Consider the following 20,600-nt stretch of genomic DNA (forward strand, 5'->3'; position numbering starts at 1 on the left):
GATCTGAGGATCGTGGTTCCAAGCCAGCCCAGGCAGGGAAGTCTGTGGACTCTTACCTCCAGTTAACCAGCATGACGCCAGAGTGGAGCTGTGGCTAAAGTGGTAGAGCGCTGGCCTTGAGTGATGAGGAGAGGGACAGCGCCCAGGCTCAATAGTGGCTCACACTAAAAAGATGACACTTCATAGATGTCTGGAAGATTCCTGAACACAACGGACGAAGCACATCAGCGTTACACAACATCTGTTGTTTACCAACAGGACAAAAGTTGCATAATCCTGTGTGTGTGTATGTGTGTGTGTGTGTGTGTGTGTGATTCTTCCCAGCCTTGAAGATGTGACCTTGGGGACTCTCTCTGGCTGGGGGGCCTGGTGGAGGCTGTGAGGCCTTGCTCCCTGTGGGGACCTGGCCCTGCTGTCCAAGTTGGCCAAGGGTCCTTTAGAGCCAGCCTGCCCTTGGTGTGGCCAGCCTGAGGACCCAGAGCCCTCTAGCACCTCTCTAAGCTCAAAGAATTCACAAGCTTGAATTCCTAACACGCTAAGTGACTGGAGGGCGGGAGGGTGGCGGCGGTGAGGGCTGCAGCAAGCAGACAGCACACAGTCGCAGCCTCGGGGCCACTGAGGCTGAACACGCCAGGAGTGTGCGCATGTGTGTGCTGCATGGCAGCCTCTAGTAGGCCCATGCTGGGAGAAGACAGAGGCTGGTGTGGGCCACCGGGCTGGAGCTCTCGGCCCCTCCCCCTCCCCCCTCTTCTGGGTGCCCCCCACCCCCCATCCTGTCCCACCCAGGCTTCATCCTGGGAACCGAAGCATGCTGGAGACATCCGGACCTTGGAAGCCGACTTTGCCATCGGTCGCCTCTGCAGGCCTTGCTACCTGGCAATGATTGAGCACCGGCCCGCCCTGAGACGTGCTGCCCAGCCGTCTGGGCGGTGGGCCGGGGAGGGCTGGACACTGGGGGGCTTCAGGCTGGCTTCCTGCGGGAGGTGCTCTGTGGTGCACCCCGGGCCGGGCCGGGCTGGAGGGCCCTGCGCTGGGGACAGGGCCACCTTTTGGAAGGAGGACGATCAAAGCCAGGGTGAGCCTCGGTCCCCGCTGCCCGTGGGGGTCCCCGCGCCCCGCAGAGCCGGGCTCGGGTCCTGGGGATGACGCGGGGCTTGAGCGGAAAGGCTCCGTCAGGGACGGCGCCCGGGGCCCGAGTTCAAGCCCAGGGCCGGGTCCCCCCCCCCCCCCCCGCCCCGGGGGCGCTGCCCGGGATAAAAATAACCGGTGGGGCGCGAGCAGCGGGGGAGGCCGCGCCCGGCCCGAGAGGCGGCGTCCAGCGGGAGAGGCGCCGGCGGGCGGGTACCGCGGCCCGGACCGACCGGCGGACCGACCGACGGACGCGCGCGCGCGAGCGGCCAGGTGGCGGCGCAGCGGCGCGGGGAGGGCGGGCGCGGCGCGGGGAGGGCGGGCGCGGCGCGGGGAGGGCGGGCGGCGGCGGCCACGTCCCCTGCGGCGGCCGGCGGCCGGGGCGCGGGCAGGGCAGGCCCGGCCCCCTGCGCGCCCGGAGCCAGCGGGCGGGCGCGGGCGGGTGCAGCGCGAGCGGCCGCCGCCACCGGCGTCTCCTGTCCGCCGTCTCCCCGCAGAGGCCGCGGGGCCCGTGGATGGGGAGGGCGCGCCGCCCCGCGGTGCCCGCGCCCCGGCCGCCGCCATGCGGGTCCACGAGAAGTACTCGACGCTCCCGGCCGAGGACCGCAGCGTGCACATCATCAACATCTGCGCCATCGAGGACCTGGGCTGCCTGCCGTCGGAGGGCACGGTGAGCGAGCGGCCGGGGCCGCGGGGCCGCGCGGGTCCCCGCGTGCGCGCGGGCGCGGGGCGCGCGCCAGACCCCGCCTGGGCCGGGAGCGGGGCAGGCACCGGAGCTGCAGCCGGGCTGGGGCTCGGGCGGGCCGCCACGCGGGGAGGCCGGAGCCCGCGCCCCACCTGCCAGCCACGCCCGGGGCGCCGCCCTCGGACCGCGGGGCGCCGAGGGCGCGCCGGGCCGAGAGATCGTTCCCCGGGCTGGACCCCGGCCTGGTCGGGAGACCCCCCCCCCCGCACCCCGAGGTCCTCGCTCCCCCGTCCACGCTCCCCCCCAACCCAGATCTGACAGGTCCTCGTTCCCAGGGCGCGGGAAGAGTTAGGCACAAGTCCCGACGCTTGTAGGGAGGGGAGAGGCCCGGGTGGGGGCGGGGACCCCACTAGATTCACTTAGAATCCCTCTGCCCCCCTCCCGCCCCCTTCAGACCCCTCCCCCGGCATGGAGCTGAAAAGCTGGAGAGCCCGGGGGTGGGGAGGGCCCCAGGAACAGGGGTGGCAGGGACAGGGTGGAGGACCTGCGGGCTCAGGCCTTGGGCACACCTCGGAGCCCTCCCAGGGAGGGGGGGCAGGTGAGGACCTGGGGTCTCACTGAGCTAGGGACCCCCCATCAGAAGCAGGTGTGGCCAGGATGGACAGGTGTCTGCCTCAGGAGGCTGGGGTGACATCTGAAGCTAGCGGGGCAGCAGGCTGGTCCCTGGGCACCCACACAGAGAGAGGCTGGGAAGGAGGGCTCCACCCCCTCCCTCGGGAGCTTGAGGACAGGTGATGGAATGCTCCCGCTCCCCCTGGCACTCGGTGACAAAGGACAATTCCACAGCGCAGGGCCAGCACTGTCCCAGCTTTAGCTCACAACTTCGGTAGGTGCTGTTCTAACAGACCAGGAAATTGAGGTCCAGAGGGCAGGTGGCCCACCCCCAGGCCACCCACTCCTGGGCTGGGGGTGACAGTGGAGGCCGGGGGCGCAGGAAGCCACAGGAAGCTGCTCTGGGGGAGGAGGCCCTGGAGACTGGCCAAAGGATAGAGACCCATCCTGTTCAGTGTGGGAGGTACTTGGGCGGGAAATTAGAAACAAGGGAAAGAAGGGCCCTGGGCCCTGGCTTTTTTAGCAGTCCTCCCCCAAGCCAGGTGAGGGAGCTTGACAGAGACCAGAAACCTCCAGCAGAGCCCAGGTGTGGCCAGTGATTCGCTTCACACCAGGCTGAGCCGGGTGGGCTGCAAACCGAGCCTGTCTGCAGGAAGGCGAGGTCTGCGAGCGAGCGCTCTGGGCCCTGGACTTGTTAGCGTAGGGCAGGCGGGATGGACGGCAGGGACGCTCCCAGGGCATCCCCAGCGGAACTCAGTCTGCTCAGTCATTGCCCTGAGTCACCAGCCCGGGCAGCCCTGTACACGTGAAAGCCAGAGGGCCCGGGCTGCACTCCAGAAAGTTCCCAGCCCATCACCAGACATGCACCCCAAATGTACACACCTCAGCCACAGAGGAAGCCCCGCCCCGCCAGCTGGAGTTCAAGGGGGAATCATTTATGAGCCTCTGTACAGACATGGCATGATGATGATGATGATGATAATACAAATAAAAATAACGGGGCAGAACAGGGCAGCGCAGGCCTGTGACCCAGCTTCTGTGGAGGTAGAGACAGGCGGATCGCAGCCCAAGGCTAGGTGAATGGAGGCAGGTGTGCTCCCCGGCACCACGTTATGCCCCGACGGGGCTTCAGGGAGCTCCTGCTTGTGACATTTCCCCAGGTGCCCTTGGGGCACCCCTCCATTGATTTCCCTGTGGACGCTTCCTCCAGGAGCCCCCCCCCCGGGCATCTGGGAGGTGCCCCTCACCTGAGGGTCAGCCCCACCATCACGTTTTACCACACAAGCATCCTGTATTCTAAATGGGGGGGGGGATTTTCCTCCTTGTCCTGCAGATGAGGAAGCAGAGGCTGGAGGAGGGAGGGAGGAGGGGGGTGGGGAGGCAGCTGTTTAAGCTCCTGGCCTGACTGGGCCCCAGCCTTGGGTTGATGGCCAGGCGCGGTCCTCAGCTTCAGACCCACGCTCCTATCACGCTTGCCTGCATGCCTGTGTCCTTAAGAAGCTAGCAACACTCCCTGCCCCGCCTCGCCCCCCCCCCCCACAGCCGCCCCAAAGTGGTCAGGCGGCTGCTTCCCTTTTTTAGGCCGGTCCTGGGGCTTGAACTCACGGCCTGGGCACTGCCCTTAGCTGCTTCTCTAAAGGTCGGTGCTCTGCTACTTAAGCCACAGCCCCACTTCTGGCATTTAGTCAACTGGATTTAAGAGTCTCATGGGTTTTTCTGCCCAGCTGGCTTTGAAATGTGGTCGCTAGGTCTCTGCCTCCTGAGCAGCTAGGATTACAGGTGGGAGCCATCTGCCCCTTTCTTAAGGCGGAAGCAAGAGGGCATGGCGGGCATTGCAGACCTTTCCCCGGCCTTGCGTTGGGGGATGAAGCGTGAAGTCCGCCTCACTGCCTGTGACCTACTCTGAGCCCCTTCCCCCACCCCAGACGGGCCCTGAGGGTCTCCCGCCACCCGGCCTTGCAGTGGGCCCTCCCTCCCCACGGCCCCCTGCAGCCCGATGAGTGTAGGGAAGGGATCCCCACTTTCTGCTCCGAGGGCAGCATACCCCAGTGCTTAGCCGAGACCGCCTCCCCTGCCTCAGAGGACAAGACTGGGGAGGGACCCTTGCTTGGGGCTGGGCTGCGTGCTGCCCCCTGCTGGTCCTACTCCTTTTTAAGGTCAAAATCTGGGTTTTGTGCTGAGCCATCTTTCCCTGGGGTCCACGCTAACCAGGAGATTGTTTTTCCCTGCCGGCCTCCCCACCACCCCATTCTTTCTGTGTTAAACGCAGTGAACCTTGCAGCGGCCCTCTGAGGGCAGTGGTATTATGTACTGATTAGGAATCAGGAGTTAGGGATCTGGTAGCACAGAGAGGTCGAGCTCTGAACCCAGCGTGGCACAGCTAGGGTCAGGCCCAGAGGGTCTCTGAATGCAGGCAAGGGTGGTGTCCACCTTGCGCAGGGCTCTGGCTGCCTCTCCCTCCCTCACACCTTCCCAAAGGCTGGCGGCCCCTGAGCTCCAAAACCTTTCCTGTAGAGCCCCGTGGCCCCCTTGAGGGATTTCCCGGCTCTCCGTCAGGAAGGGGTCGCTCTGAATAATTCCCTTTTTCTAAGTACTGCTTGTCCATCTTGTTAAACAGCGGTCATTGTCCTGTCCAGCGGGAGGCCTGTGGAGGGGAACTGGGGGGGCAGTGGGTGCTCACCTCCGGGTCTCTGGGTTTGGATGGGTTAAGCGCTTGCAGGCAGTGGACAATTCAGAGCGTCTGAGCGCAGGACACGGGCAGGCACAGTTGTTGGAGACAGCCCTGAAAACCAGGTTTATTTTATGTGGTTTATTTTTCGTGCCAGTACTAGAGCCTTAACTTAGCTTATTTTTGCTCTAACCTGTGGCTCCTGTTTTGTTTTGGGTTTTTTTTGGTGGTTAATCGGAGATAAGAATCTCACACCCTTTCCTGGGGCGCTGGCCTTGAACCTCAGTCCTCAGATCTCAGCCTCCTGAGTAGCTAGGAGGACCGGCGTGGGCCACAGTGCAGGTTTAGTCACCAGGCAGACAGGCATGATGGCACATTGGCAGTGTGCACAGACCTGGGTGGGGGTGAGGAAGAAGAGGAAGGGACCCAGGAGAAGGTGGGAACACCCCTTCTGGGCCTCGTGGGGATGGCAGCTCCCCATCGTCAGGACTGAGCAGGGCTGCGGAGCATCTGGGGCGCCCAGCGTGCCGGTGGCCCACAGGTGTACCCTTGGCGCCCCCCAAGGCTGCATGCCCAGGCTGGCCGCCCCCTCCCGCCCTCCAGCCCTGTCGGGCGCGGCCCACTCCCACGCGGTCTGCCTGGGGCCTGGCTCTCCTGCCCCGCGGTGCGGGGTGAGCCGCCACCTCACCGTGACTCTGCACTTCTCTGACCTTCTGGGGTGCCCAGCGAGAGCAGTGCCTGCCCTTGGGCCTGGGTGGGAGACGGGGCAGCGGAATGCCCCGGCGCTGGGCCCTGCCACGTTTTTTGGATCTGCCCCTGCCCAGCCTGGCTAATCCTCCTGGCAGGAGGCTCCCCATCCCGCCTCCCAGGGACCCGAGTGCCCCCATGCCTTGGAGCTGCACCAGAACCAAGTGCCGGCTTGGCAGTGGGTCTACTGCCCCAAGCCTGTGTCCCGCCGCCCCAGCCCTCCCTCCAGCGGGCCCTCACCTGCCCCCCTGTGGCCCAGGAGCCTCCAGCACCCAACGCAGAGCGGGGCTGGCATCAGCCAGGAGCTGGGGGACAGGGGCCACTCACTGGGCAGCTTCCCATAGCGAGAAAGCGCGCCACTCCAGCCGGGCACAGCGCCACTCAGCCGTAATCCCCGCTAATCCGAAGGCTGAGGCTGGGGGAGCTGGTGATTCTGTCTGGAAGACAAAATGCACAAAGAAAGGGCTGCGGGTGGGGCTCGAGAGGTTGAGTAGAGCTGGGAGCCAGGGGCTCACCCCTGTCAACCACGCTCAGGAGGCTGAGATCGGAGGATCACGGTTTGAAGTCAGTCCAGGTGGGAAAGGCTGTGAGATTCTTTTTTTTTTTTTTTTTTGTCGGTGGTGGGGCTTGAACTCTGGGCCTGGGTGCTGTCCCTCAGCTCTTCAGCTCAAGGCGAGTGCTCTACCACTTGAGCTACAGCGCCACTTCCGGTTTTCTGGTGGTTTATTGGAGATAGGAGTCTCACGGTCTCTCCTGCCCGGGCTGGCTTTGAACCGCGATCCTCAGATCTCAGCCTCCTGAGTAGCTAGGATTACAGGCGTGAGCCACCAGCGCCCGGCTGGCTGTGAGATTCTTATCTCCAATGAACTACAGAAGAGCCACAAGTAGCATGGTGGTTCAAGTGGTAGAGCACCAGCTCCAGGACTTGCGTGCGCACGCACACACACACACACACACACACACACACACACACACACACACACACACACACACACACACACACACACACACACACACGCACACACACACACACACACACACACACACACACAGTCCCAGTTTGCTGTTCTGAGTACTTTGAGTGTGGGGAGCAAACCTGAGGCCTGGCTTAGGGCCCCCATGAAAAGGTCTCCTTGCTTGTTAGTCTCTGCAGGCACAAAGGTGGGACCTGAGTGCCGGGGTCTCCCATGAACACTCCGTTGAGTGCTGTGCTCAGGAGCCGGCTCTGCCCTGTGCTGCGGGGGCCCCGCCAGGGCTGGCTGTGCACATGGCCGTGGTCCTGGCCTGTCAGGACCCGAAGATTCACAGGGAGATCACGGAGCAGCCCGGACCACATCTGCGCTGTGTCCAGGCCCCTTGAAGGCATGTTGATAGAACACTTCCTGCCCCCGCCAGCCTCGCTCACCACGCAGGCCCTGCCCAGCGGCAGGCAGAGCGGCTCCAGGACGTAACATCCCGGGGCTGTGGACACAGGAGGCCAGGCGAGTGACCCCACCGTGAGCAGGAAAGTAGGAGTTCAGGCCTGGCCGCCGGGCACTGTCCCCAGTCCCTTCTCTCCTGTCTCCCCTGTCCCGCCCACAGGAGCAGAGCAGAGCAGTGCCCCCCTCCCTCTGCCCCCCCCCTGCTGTATATGGAGGGAGGCCTCCATGCCCCCCCCTCCGTCAGCCCATCGCCCGCCCGCTTCCTCTGCCCCAGCCCTGGGAGGGGAGCCTGCCTGCTGCTTTCCTTGCCTCTGCCATCCGGGGAACCATTACTAAGCAAGAGCTCTGCCACTCAGCCCCACCCCCAGCCTTTTGTTCTTGAGACAGGGTCTCCCTAACTCTGCCAGGCTGGCCTCGAATTTACAGGCCTCTTGCCTTCACCTTGCAAGCAGCTGCAGATGTGGGGCAGGGGGCCAAGGCCAGGTCTGGGCCATCCTTGGACTAGGGGCTGGCGGAGTCTGAGTTCTGTAAGGGACTCATGGACCCTTCTAGAGCGGTGGGGGATGTGGATGGTCAGGTGGGAGCGAGGGGCAGGGACGACCTGGAGGGAGTGAGAAGCACCCAGGGAGAGGAGCAGAGCCCAGCAGGCTGGTCCTGGCCCGGGCAGGGCTGTGTGCACTGGGGAACAGGCTAGGCAGCACTACACACAAGCTTCAGGGACTGTCCGGGGCACAGTCAGGGAAGGCTTCCCGGAGGAGGAGAAGCCTGGCCACTGAGCAGAGAGGGCTGGGCGGCTCTCAGCTGGCCACAAGGATTTGGGGTCCTGCCCCAGCCTTCACTTTCAGGGCTGAGCGGGGGTAGGTAGTATCTGTGCAGTTGCAGGACCCTGGGAGGAACAGCAGATTGGTCAGGTGGGGCCGAAGCCAGATCCAGGGCCAGCTGGCCATCGGGCTGCATCTAGGCTATGTCCAGCACGGCTCCATCCATCTTCCCTTATTGCCGACTGGCCTGGGCCGAAAACCAGCAGAGTTCTTCAGGAGTTCTAAGAATCCAAGTTTGGCCTCAGCTACAACCGTAGCACATTGTGCTTCTATGAGTAAAGACTCCCTCCCTTCCTTCCTTCCTTCCTTCCTTCCTTCCTTCCTGCCTGCTTGCCTTCCTTCCTTCCTTCCTTCCTTCCTTCCTTCCTGCCTTCCTTCTTTGATGGGACTGAGTTTTGGATTCAGGGCTTTGTACTTGCTAGGCAAGTACTCTACCACTTGAATCACGTCTCCAATACTTATTGCTCTAGGCCAGTCCGGACAGTGGTCTTCCTCTTTCTGTGTCCCACTGTAGCTGGGATGATGGGAATGAACCACCACACCCAGCTCTTTCTTTTGGGTTGGGGTCTGGGAACTTATTTGCCTGGGCTGTCCTTGAACTGAGATTCTCCCAGTCTCAGCATGCCCTCACTACTGAGGTGACAGGAGTATGCCTCTGCCCAGCTACTGGTTGAGAGGGGTTCTTGAGAACCAAGCATGATCCTCCAGATCTCTGCCTCCTCAAGTAATTAGAATCACAGACTTGAGCCACCAGTGCCTGGCTGGCACTGGCTTTTTAAACCACGCTACCACAGTTCTACCTCTTGTAGTTCCTGGACTCCTTCAGATGAGTAAGGAAACAGGCAGGGCAGACAAGGTCAGTCCCCCCCCCATCCCAGAGAGTTGATGCTAGAGGGCCCCTGCTCGCTTCAGGCAGATGAGGGGTGTCAGTGCCTGGGGAGCAGCCCCCAGCTAGGGGAGGAGGAGGGGCAGGTGGAGAAGCATGCGGCTTTCCTGCCCGTAGTCCCAGCCCTGGGTGGGCTCCTCCGGGTCACTCCGAGGGTCTCCAGCGTGGGGAGCCAGCAGCCTTGAGGCCTCCTACCCCCTGGTCTGGTCAGAGCCAGCAGATCCTCACCCCTGCGTGGACAGCTGGCCCACAGCTTGGTGACGGGCCTCTGGCCGGATCCAGGTGTCGAAGGCTGGGTGAGGTCTGCCGGTGGGAAGAGGCCTTCCTTCCGAGGGTGGGGGGTCCCTGAAACCCAGCCTGGGCCGTTCCTGAGGCAGGCCAGACCGCTGAGCAGGGTGCCGCTCGGCATCGTCAGCCGTGTTCTAGATTGTGGGCTCCAAAAGGCCCAGCCCCCTGTGGTGTCTTCCCCAGGACAGCACTCAGGCCGGGGCACGTTGGTCAGCACAGTCGCCCCTCTTGGAACCCGAAGGGCAGGGGCATCCACGTTTCCACTGTCAGCCCCGGCGGGGGCGGGTAGAGCACCCCGTGAGGCAGAAGGGCTGGGGGCACCCTAGTTCCACTGTACTTGGGTATAGTGATAAGGTTTGTACATGGTCAGCTCAGATACAAGCCACCGCCACCGCCTCCTCCTCCTCCTCCTCCTCCTCCTCCTCCTCTTCTTCTCTTCTTGTGTGTGTGTTGGTGTGTGTGTGTGTGTTGTGTGTGTGTGTGTATTGGTGTGTGTGTTGTATGTGTGTGTGTGTGTGTGTGTGTGTGTGTGTGTGTGTGTGTGTTGGTACTGGGGCTGGAACTCAGGGCGCTGTTCCTTAGCCGTTTTGCTCCAAGTTGGGACTCTATCACTTGAGCCACAGTGCTGCTTCTGGCTTTGGTGGTGGTGGTGATGGCAGTGGTGGTGATGGTTAATTGGAAACAAGACTCGTAAGAGACTTCAGATCTTAGCCTCCTGAGAGTGAGGATTATAGGTATGAGCCACCGGTGCTTGGCAGCAAGGTTTCTTAGTGAATATTTTCTACCATAGATCAGTTAGAACTACGGACACAGAACCCATGGGTGCAGAGCCTGTGAGTCTGTGCTCCTTTGTGATTGTTGAGTGAGTAGATGAGTGGATGGATGGATTGTGGATGATGGGTGGATAGATGAGTAGATGATGCATGATGGATAGATGGTGGGTGGGTGGGTGGATGGATGGATTGATGGTAGGTAGATGGTGGATGGATGGATGGATGGTGGGGGTGGGTAGGTGGGTGGATGGATGGATGGATAGTTGGATGATGGATGGATGGTGGGTGGGTAGATGGATGGTTGGATGGTGGATGGATGGGTGGATGGGTGGGTGGATGGATGGATGGTTGGATGGTGGATGGATGGATGGATGGATGGGTAGATGGGTGGGTGGATGGATGGATGGTTGGATGGTGGATGGATGGTTGATGGATGATACATGATGAATGGATGGTGGGTGGGATGGTGGTGGGGGATGGATGGATGGGTGGATGGTCAGATGGTGGATGGATGGATGGGTGGATGGTGGATGGATGGTTGGATGGATGATACATGATGGATGGGATGGATGGTGGGTGGGTGGATGGGTGGGTGGATGGATGGTTGGATGGTGTGTGGGTAGATGGATGATGGTGGGGGATGGATGGATGGATGGATGGTCAGATGGTGGATGGATGATACATGATGGATGGATGGTGGGTGGGATGATGGTGGGGGATGGGTGGATGAGTGGGCGGCTGCATCTGCACATGCTCCTTCACGGCCCACACAAACACCTTCACAGAGACTGTTTCCCTCTCCCGTCACCTTAGCTACTGAACTCCTTGTCCGTGAACCCTGACGCCAAGTGCAAGTACGGCCTGTACTTCAGAGACGGCAAACGCAAGGTGGACTACATCCTGGTGTACCATCACAAGCGGCCGTCAGGCAGCAGGCCTCTGGCCAGGCGGGTCCAGCACCATGACGCCACTCCGGGGACCCGCAGCGCCGGGCGGGACCAGCCCCTGCCCGGCAAGGGGAGCCCAGTGGACGGGGGCTCCCCTGAGCCCCCCACGGACCACCACGAAGACGACAAGCACTTCCGCAGGGAGGAGTATGAGGGCAACCTGCTGGAGGCGGGCCTGGAGCTGGAGAGGGACGAGGATGTGAGTGTGGGCCAGCGCCAGCGCTCCCCGGGGGGGGGCGAGGATGTGAGTGTGGGCCAGTGCCAGCGCTCCCGGGGGGGGGGGGCGAGGATGTGAGTGTGGGCCAGTGCCAGCGCTTGGGGGGGGCGAGGATGTGAGTGTGGGCCAGCGCCAGCGCTCCCCGGGGGGGGGGGGGCGAGGATGTGAGTGTGGGCCAGCGCCAGCGCTTCTGGGGTGGGGGGGGAGGGGGGGCGAGGATGTGAGTGTGGGCCAGCGCTTCCGGGGTGGGGGGGGGGGGTCCTCCAGCGCCCTCCAATCTCAGAGAAGGGCCAGGCGGCAGCTACTCTTGTTTTCCAGGTGGGGTCCAGATCGCTGGCAAACTGCTCGGGGCAGTCCCCAGCCAGTCTTTCTCTGGTCACACCCCCGGGGCGGCCAGGGCCAACCAGTTCTGGGGCTCTGACCTCCAGGTCACGGCTTCCTGCCTCTGCTCAGGGCCTGGCCTGGGAAGATGGCCCTGGTTGGAGGGACCCAGCACGCAGATGTCTGGAAGGGGCGGGGCTCCTACATGACTGGGTCCCTTCTTGTAAAAGGAGGAAGATCCCTAGGCCCCAGGCTCTGAAGCACGTGTAACCTCTTTGGGCAGATTCCTGTTAAGAGAAGTGTCGGCTGAGAACACACATCCACTTGCCCCTCGGGCAGGAGGGTGGCTTCACTGGGAGCCACCTTCAAATATTGGTTGCTGTGCGCTTCCAGGCTGGTGTCCTAGCCTCTCTGTGTGCTGTGTGCCCTTCCTTCCCAGGGAATGGAGGGGGAGGGAGCCCTGGCTGGCAGAGCTGCTGCTGTCCAGATTAGTTGAGAATGAGCAGAGCTCGCACATAGGATGGGAGAAAAAGTCACCAAAGGATGGAGTCAGAACCGTTGGGGTAATGGTGAAATGCTGCCCTGGGTTAATTTCGCCCGCAGGGAGCCGCTAGGTCTTTGAAGTCAGTGAAGCTGCTGGCTTGGTGACAAGAATGCTTTTGGGGTGCTCACACCCCACAGCCAGTTAAGTGGGGACTCATTGTAAATAAGTGGATACAAACCGTCGGGAACTGGCAGTGTCAGGGACAGCGTGAAGCGCAGTGTCTCTTGGGCGGCTCTGCGTGAGGTTGGTCATCCGCGAGGTCTCCAACTTAACTTCCCACTGGCGTTCCAACGGCACCTGGCGGCTTTGAAAAGCTTGGATGGCTAGGAGGCAGGCCAGGGGCCTTACATGGCTGGGATTGGGGGTTAGAGGGCAACACAGGCAAACAATTAGAGAGACCCATCTCAACAAACTAGCTGGGCACGGTGGTTTACGTCTGTGGCCCCAGAAAGATTTGCAGATTGCTCAGACTTTTTTTTTTTTTAATGCCAATACTGGGGATTAAATTTAGGCCCAAGCTAAGGGCTCTGTCCCTTCCCACTTGAGCTACACCTCCACTTCTGGTTTTTTGGTGGTTTATTGGAGGTTAGAGTCTCCTGGAGCCCAGGTACCGTTGTTCACACCTGTAATCCTAGCTACGCAGGAGGCTGAGAGCTAAAGATCACAATCCCAAGCCAGCCCAGGCTGAAAAGTCTTATCTCCAGTTAACCACCAAAAAAACCTCAAGTGGAGATGTGGTTCAAAGTGGTAGAGTGCTAGCCTTGAGCAAACAATGCTTACGGGCAGTGCCCAGCCCAGGCCATGAGTTTAAGCCCCACGACCAACCAACCAACCAATAAGCAAACAAAGTAGTCTCTGGGACTTTCCTGCCAGGGATGGCTTTAAACCGTGAATCTCAGTTCTCAGCCTCCTGAGTAGGTAGGCACAAGACACTAGTACTCTGCCAGATTTCCCAGACTTGAGTCTGGCAGCTGCCCGGAGACAAGTATATATTGTTCTTCTCAGTTTTCTGTCTTACTGTGAGCAAAGCAGTTCCTGCCCTGCAGCTTCTTGAACAATGTGGCTACTATGTGGAGTTGATTTGGGCCGGCCGCTCCTCACTGGAGGAAGGAGGCTGGAGGCCTGAGGCACCCACAGTGTGGCTTGGAACCCTACACTCCTGCGGCCTCTCTCCAGTCCTGATACTCTCCTGAGGCATGTTTAAACGTTCAGGTTGGCAGCTACTGGGATAGGTGACAATCAAACTGTCCCGGCCCAGACCCCAGGACTCGACCTGTCCGCTCTGCACTGGAGGCCTCAGTTTCCCCATCTGGGAAATGGAGATAACAGTGGCATTCACATCACTGGGTTTTCTCCAGTAACCCCAGTGAGGTCCCCTCTGCGGAGCGGGCACCGTGAGGCTGTATTCCCTACGAGGCTTGTCCTCATTGGCTGTTATTCTGTACGAGGCTTGGCCTCATTGGTTGGCATTCCATAACAAGGCTCATCCTCATTGGCTGGCATTCCATTGAGTGGTCCATTGCCATTGGTTGGCATTCCATACGAGGCTCGTCCTCATTGGTTGGCATTCTGTAGCAAGGCTTATCCTCATTGGCTGCATTCTACAGTATAGCAGAACATCTTTTCCAAACCCCTTTATGCCTTTGAAATAAAAAGCAAAAATATGACATTAGTTACTGTTGCAAAAAAAAAAAAATCTAAGCTGGGTGCTGGTGGCTCACGCCTGTAATCCTAACTACTCTGGAGGTTGAGATCTGAGAATCGAGGTTCAAAGCCAGCCTGGGCAGGAAAGTCCATGAGACTCTGAGCTCCAATAAACCAGAAAACCAGAAGTGGCGCTGTGGCTCAAGTGGTAGAATGCTAGCTCGAGCTGAAGAGCTGAGGGACAGCGCCCAGGCCCAGAGTTCAGGCCCCAGAAACAACCTAAAAATTAATAATAACTCGATGCCAGTGGTTCATACCTATATTCCTAGCTACTCTATGAGGCTGAAATCTGAGGATCAAGGTTCAAAGCCAGCCTGGGCAGACAAATCCACAAGACTATAATTAACTACCAGAAAGCTGACTATGGAACTATGGCTCATGTGGTAGAGTGCCAGCCTTGAGTGAAAAAGCCAAGCAAGAGAATGAGGCCCTGAGTTCAACCCCTGTGCGCGCACGGACACACACGCACGCGCACGCACGCACGCGCACGCACACACACACACACACACCCCTAGATTTTTCCAATAAATGACCCCAAAATGTCATGCATAATTTGGCTCCAGAACTAAATCAGGCTTTTCAGCAGTTGCTCTAACCCTTTTAAAAATAAAGATATGATATGTAGTTAAGACAGTTCAAGTTTTCTAAGTGTCCACACCTGAGTTGTATCACCTCCCTGCTGGGGTCTGGGTTTACAGGGCCCCAGGGAAGCCTGAGCGCTCCCTCCCAAACGCACCTCAGGGGGTGTGGTTGCCGGAGTGGCTGTCAGGAGTGGTAAAGCCAGGTTTTTAGACCCCAGGCCCAAAGTCCAGGAGTCCCAAGTTAGGTCTGGCCACTCGCTTCCTCATGCTAAACAAAAAGATGTGGTGAAAGGCGGAGATTTATTACTTGGCAGTCATTGGAAGATAGCACTGAAATCGTCTTCCGTGGGAGCAGGCTCTGGCTTCTGGGTAGTCGGGGATTGGGGATGGGGTGGGGCGGGGCTGTTAAAGCAGTCCTGGATCACAGGTGTGGCCTGGCTGACGGGTAGCTCAGTCTGTGACTCTGCTGGTGTGGCTGCTGGTCTGTAGCTTTGGGCTGTGGAAGATGGGAAGTGGCCCCTGCCTGGGGAGCAGCGGCTAGCCTTCCACACAAGCTGCTTCTGGGCGAGCCCTGTCCGTCCTGGGGCTGACTGCAAAGGGTCTGCGGGAGAGGATGCCTGGGATCCAAGGACACGCATAGAGAGGGGCGCTGGGGGCCCCGCGTCTCGGCTTTTTAGTTTGTTCGTGGGCTCAGCCACAGAAGCTCTCGCATCGCCTGGCCCACCGGCTCCCTGTTGCTTGCTCGGTCAGATCCGGGGAAGCAGGGCTGGTGACAAGGCTGTGTGCACACTGACATGCATGCACGCAGAGGTGTGCCCAGGATCAGGGCGTGCGGCGGGGGGTGGGGGGGCGCTTGATTCGGGGAGAGCAGCTCTGCCGATGAGCCCTGGTCCTGGGCTGGGCTCCGGCTACAGGGGGAACCCCTTGCTGCATGGCCTCACCGGAGTTGGAGCAAAATCTGGGGCTTTGGTGCACTTTATTTTGGGTGAGGTTCGGTTTTGGACTTTCTGATGCTGATACTGAGGCTTGAACTCAGCTGCTAGGTGCTGTCTCTTAGCTCTTTTGCTCAAGGCTAGCACTCTGCCCCTTGAGCCACACCTCTGCCTGGCTGCTTGCAAAGTGTTCACAAATGTTCACAAATGTGCCCCGAGCCAGAGCGCCCCCCCCCTTCCCTCCAGGGGAACCTTGCTTCAAGGCTGGATCGGGAGACCACAGAGTCAGGGTGTGGCTGGGCCGCGTCCTTCTGCTTCTGCCAGCGTCTCGGAGCTCGGGCCCCTTGGCTTGCGGCCCCACCACTCCGTCTCTCCTCCATCTTCACCCGGCTCCCTCTGCTGCAAACTTCAAGCTTCCTTTTGTGAGGGACGCCGTAGCCAGGACCCCGGTAACCCCCAACCGTGTTCCTGGCATGTGACCGCAGCAGGAGGACCTTGTTTCCAAAGTAAGGACACACTTGTAGGTCCTGGGGGACCAGACTGGAGCCGCTGGCTTGGGGGACACTGTTCTGACCACCCCCCCACGCCCCGCCTGAGGCTGTGCTGGAGTCTGCGTGTCCTGGGGCAGAGCCCAGGTGCAGACTGGTACTGAGAGCCGCGGCTCATGGTGGTGGCCGCTCTTGGGGTGGCGTCAGCCTCCCTTGGAGTCAGGCTATACTCCGGTGCCTGGGGCTCTGTGCCAATGCAGGCTATAGGGCATCTGCCCTGAGTCTAGGCTGTCCTTTGAGGCAAAAGGAAACCCCAGAGAGCCCCCAGAGAAGGACTTCCGCAAATCCACAAAACCTGCAGATGAGTGTCCAGACCCAGAATCCAGAGGTTTATCTCAGAGGGAGGCCACAGACACCCCAAGAGAGGCCCTGGTGGGTGGGGAAGGGCTGGGCACTCCTCACAGGGCCACCTGCAGCACGGCCTCCACCCAGTGTGGCAGGGACCCAGGCCCCAGGGCCTGATGGGAAAAGCAGGGAAGCCGGTGTCCTGAGAAAGGGGATGGGCTCCCCCTCTTTCTCTCCCTCCCTATTCCCTCTCACTTTGTCTGCCTCTCCTCTGCTCTTCCCATCCCTCCCTCCCCCAGCCCTCTGTGTCTCCCTTTTGTCTCTCTGACCTTTCCTCTCTCCCTCTTTCTCACCCCTCTGCATCTCTTTCCCTCTTCCTGTCCTCCCTCTCTTTACCCCTCCCTCTTTATCTCTCTCCCACCATCTCCCTCCCTCCCTCTCCCCATCCCCTTCTCTGACCCTTTCCTCTATTTCCCCCTCTTCTGTCTGCTCTCCTCCTGTCTCTTTCCCTCTCTATCTCCCACTCTCTTCCCTCCTCTCCTCTCCCTCTGGGGTCAGCTTACAGGGCTCCCATTTAAAGAACAGAGAAGTTTATGGCCAACAGAAAACCCATTAGCATTTTTGAAGTGCAGCCTCAAAGCCTGCTGGGCGTTATTTATGTCCCAGGGTCACTGTGGAGAACCCCCTGCTGTGTGGCCAGGCTGGCTGGACCCTGGCTGGCCTCAGCCCTGGACCTCATTCTGGCCGACTGGATTAAGGCCCAGGATGGGGAGCCCAGCGGGGCCTGCGGCCTGGTGCTGCCCACTGCCGCCACCAGGCCAGAGCTAGGGGTACTTGGGCAGGGGGAGGGGGCACAGCCTCTCAGCCGAGGGGCTGAGTTCACATCCCACGCTGCCCTTCCATGGGTCAAGGGCAAATCTCTCTGAGCCTCAGTTTCCCTATCTGTAAGTTGGAGGGGCAGTGTGTTTTCTGTGAGCGGTGATGGAGGGGTAGGGGAGTCAATGCTGGGGTCTGGTGTGTGGGCAGAGGGGACAGCAGTGTCCGTGGCCCCGTGGGCTGGGCACCAGCGGCAGCCTGGCAGGATTAGAACTCACAGCTAAAGAGTCGAGCTGGGAAGGTCCAGTTATGAGGCCGTGGGGGTGAGCAGGGGTTGAGGCCTGGCCTCCGGCACTGGGTGGCGGGTCCCTGATCTCAGGGGGGTCTAATGGTGGCCATTTGGGACCAGGAAGAGCAGCATCTGCTGGCTCAGCTACGGCTCCACCACGTGAGCCACGCCTTGTCTGTCCCGGCCGGCTTCCAATCTCAACCCTCCTCATCTCGGCCTCTTGAGTAGCTAGCCTACAGGTGTGAGCTTCCCGCGCTGACTTTGGGCTGCCTTTTTAAGCTCTCATTTTGAACTTGGGATGGGTGCTGTCTGTTCAAGGCTGTGTTGACGTCCTGAGTGTCCAGCCGGAGGGGCAGAAGTTGGTGGCACTTTGGGGGAACTGACAGAGCCCCCAAAGTAGCACCCACTCTCGGGACTCCTTCCCAGCCTCCAGCCCCCTCCCACAGGCCCTGTGCCCCCCAGAAGCTGAGATCCAGCCAGTTGGCCCTGTGTTCCCCCGGAAGCCTTTGCTAATCCTACGGGGCCTTTTTTTAAAAAAAAATCTCCAGACAGTCTGTTTGGTTCTTTTCCAGGCTGGCTGTATCTGATTTTCAGCATTTCCTGTCCTTTGTCCACCTCTCTGCCTGGAGGTTTATTTCTTTACACAAGGAGGGCAGAGCTGGTTGGGTTTGATCTCATGGCCTTGTGGGCTGCAGCCAGGGAGGCCGGTCCTGTCTCTCCTCTCTCTGGAACTTCTTGCTTCTTTTCTGCCTCATCCCTGGGCTGCCCCCGCGCCTGGCGGCCTGATTCTGGTCATCTCTGGGTAGCACCGGGGCTCCCGGGGCCTGAAGGGAGGGCCGCCCCAGGCCACAGTCCCCGGCTGAGGCCCCGCACCCCGCACCCTGCACGGCGCTGCTCGGGCTCCGTGTCCTCCTCACTCCTTTCTCCTCTTCTCCATCTCTTCCTCTCCGGCTCTTCCTCTTCCTCTCTGTCTCTTCCTCTTCCCTCTCCGGCTCTTCCTCTCCCTCTCCGGCTCTTTCCCTGCCCTCTGCCGGGAGCACACGGGGGAACCGGCCGTGGGAGCAGGAGACACTGGCGTGTAGACACGCTCCCTCAGCGTGCCCGTCCAGCTCCCGTCCAGCTCCCCAGCCTCCCACCGGACCCTGCTCCCTGAGGCCCCAGGACCAAGCTGCTCCCTTGAAGGTCACTAAAGCCATCCCCGGGGTCCAGCTCCATGGGGAGGCCCTCCCGTCCCGCCTGGGATGGACCTGGAGCATCTCATCCCCCCCTTCTTCCTCCCTCCTCCTCTTCTCTCTTTCTCCCCTTCTTTGCCCCTTTCCCCTCCCTCTCCTCCCTTTCCCCATCCATCTCCTCTCCCTCCCCCTCCCTCTCTTCCCCCTTCCTCTTTTTTCTTCCTCTTCCCCCTCCATTTCCTCTCCTCTTCCTCCCCCCTCTTCTTTCTTCCTCCTCCTCCTCCTCCTCCTCCTCCTCTCCCTCCTCTTCTTCCCCCTCTTCTTCCTCCTCCTCTCCCTCCTCTTCTTCCCCCTCTTCCTCCTCCTCCTCTCCCTCCCCTTTTTCCCCCTCTTCCTCCTCCTCCTCTCCCTCCTCTTCTTCCCCCTCTTCCTCCTCCTCCTCCTCTCCCTCCTCTTCTTCCCCCTCTTCCTCCTCCTCCTCCTCTCCCTCCTCTTCTTCCTCCTCCTCTCCCTCCTCTTCTTCCCCCTCTTCCTCCTCCTCCTCTCCCTCCCCTTTTTCCCCCTCTTCCTCCTCCTCTTCCCCCTCCTCCTCCTCCTTCTCTCCCTCCCCTTCTTCCCCCTCTTCCTGCTCCTCCTCCTCTCCCTCCCCTTCTTCCCCCTCTTCCTCCTCCCTCTCCTCCCTCCTCCAGCAGCGGAACCTCTCGCAACCCTCCCCCAGCCCTCCCAGGAGCCCAAGCTGCCAGGCCGCTCTGATGACAGTGGTCTGGTTTTGTCCGTGTGGCCTGCGTGCAGCCCCGGCTCCCTTCCCCACCCCGCCACTCCTGCACTGTGTGTCCCGCGTCCTTCACCGGCCTTGCTCTGTGGAGGGCTGCCCCGAGGGTCCTGCCTTGGATGGAAGCGGCATTCACAGTGAGAGCCGGAGCCCGTGAGCTCTCCTGAGACACGACCCAGCCGATAGGAGCCGCTGGCTCACCCAGGCCGGACCGGCGCCCGCAGAGCAGGGCAGCGGCTGCTGGCCGTGCCCAAGGACCAGCCAGACCCGGGTCTGCCCGTGAGCCCGGCCTCTCTGGGGCAGTGGGGGGTAAAACCATCATCGCTGTTCTTGGCCACCCAAGAAATTTGTCACTTCTGTTTATGGGTTTCCTCTTTCTGAAGGAAAGTGCCAGAAACAGTTCTGAGGAGGTGAGTCCTTCTACGTAGGACTCAGCATGGAGCTTTAGGGCCCTGGCACCAGGTTACATGTCTGTCAGACCAGCTGCAGTTCACAGCCAAGCAGTGCACAGAGTGAGCAGGACCCCATCTTAACACATCAGCCGGGCATGGTAACAGGACGCACAGGCAGGACAACTGTGGTCCAGAGCAGCCTGGGTAAAAATGCAGGATCCTGCCTGAACGGGGCAGCGGGCCTCACAGCCATGAGTGTGATCCCTAGTACTGCCAGAAAGAGAGAAGGAAAGGAAGAAAGGGAGGGAGGGAGGGTGGGAGAGAGGGTGGGAGAGAAAAAGAAGTAATGGAGATTTAAACGCACTGGGCCGGGCACCCACGTGGACCCCCCCCCCCCCCGCGCCCTTCCCCCACCTCCTCTGGCCGGGCTCCAGGGACAGCGCTGTCTTCCTGCTGTGGGCGGCTGTGGTCAGCCTGGGTACCACGCTTTTAAACAGCCTGGTGTGTTTTGGCTGGGCCGGTCCCATGACCCTTTTCCCAAACCTCACCAGCTGTTTTCCTGGGAGAGACCCCTCGGCTCACGTAAACAGGGGGATGGGGGGGAGGGAGCAGGAGGGGGGCCTGTTTCCCAGGGAGGCCTTCGTGGACAGAGGTCCCCGTCGACTCGGAAGAAAGTATTTCGGGTCTCTGCATGAGGGTTGAGCAGTACACAGAAATAAACCTGGATCTGTCACAGGAAGAGCCCGGCTCCACCACACATGGGCGCTCCCACCCCCCCCCCCCCCCGCCCACTCAGGGGTGTCCCATCACGTCAGTCTGTGAGTCACAGGGCGGCGGACCCTCCCGGGCTGGCTGGCCAAAGCGGGCGTGGCCTTGGCTGCCTGTAGTCACAGAAAGGCAGCCTGAGCTCAGGCCCTTGCACCGACCTCCTGCATCCGGGGCCAGGGCTGCTTAGGGCAGCAGGGGTCCGGTGTCCTGTGAACCGGGTCTTGGCGTATTTGCCCCACAGATGAAGGAACGGAGCCCGGGGTGGGGTGGGGGGCACTTGTGG

General features: G+C 60.8%; 1 protein-coding gene across 5 annotated transcripts in view; it reads left to right on the plus strand.

Annotated features, from left to right (window-relative positions):
* The first annotated feature begins 1,625 nt into the window (after positions 1-1,625).
* Positions 1,626-20,600, plus strand: part of Ano1 (anoctamin 1) — a 72,690-nt gene continuing 53,715 nt past the window's right edge. For 4 of the 5 annotated variants that reach the window (XM_070009663.1, XM_070009664.1, XM_070009665.1 and 1 more), the window contains exons 1-2: positions 1,626-1,798; positions 10,843-11,175. In XM_070009663.1, the coding sequence (XP_069865764.1) occupies positions 1,691-1,798; positions 10,843-11,175 (441 nt within the window). In that variant the 5' untranslated portion in view covers positions 1,626-1,690. The remainder of the gene's footprint in view (positions 1,799-10,842; positions 11,176-20,600) is intronic. The other variant, XM_070009667.1, reaches the window with a different exon arrangement.

Source organism: Dipodomys merriami, unplaced genomic scaffold (assembly GCF_024711535.1).
Source record: "Dipodomys merriami isolate MVZ:Mamm:240054 unplaced genomic scaffold, mDipMer1.0.p SCAF_78, whole genome shotgun sequence".
In the NCBI taxonomy this organism is placed as follows: domain Eukaryota; kingdom Metazoa; phylum Chordata; class Mammalia; order Rodentia; family Heteromyidae; genus Dipodomys; species Dipodomys merriami.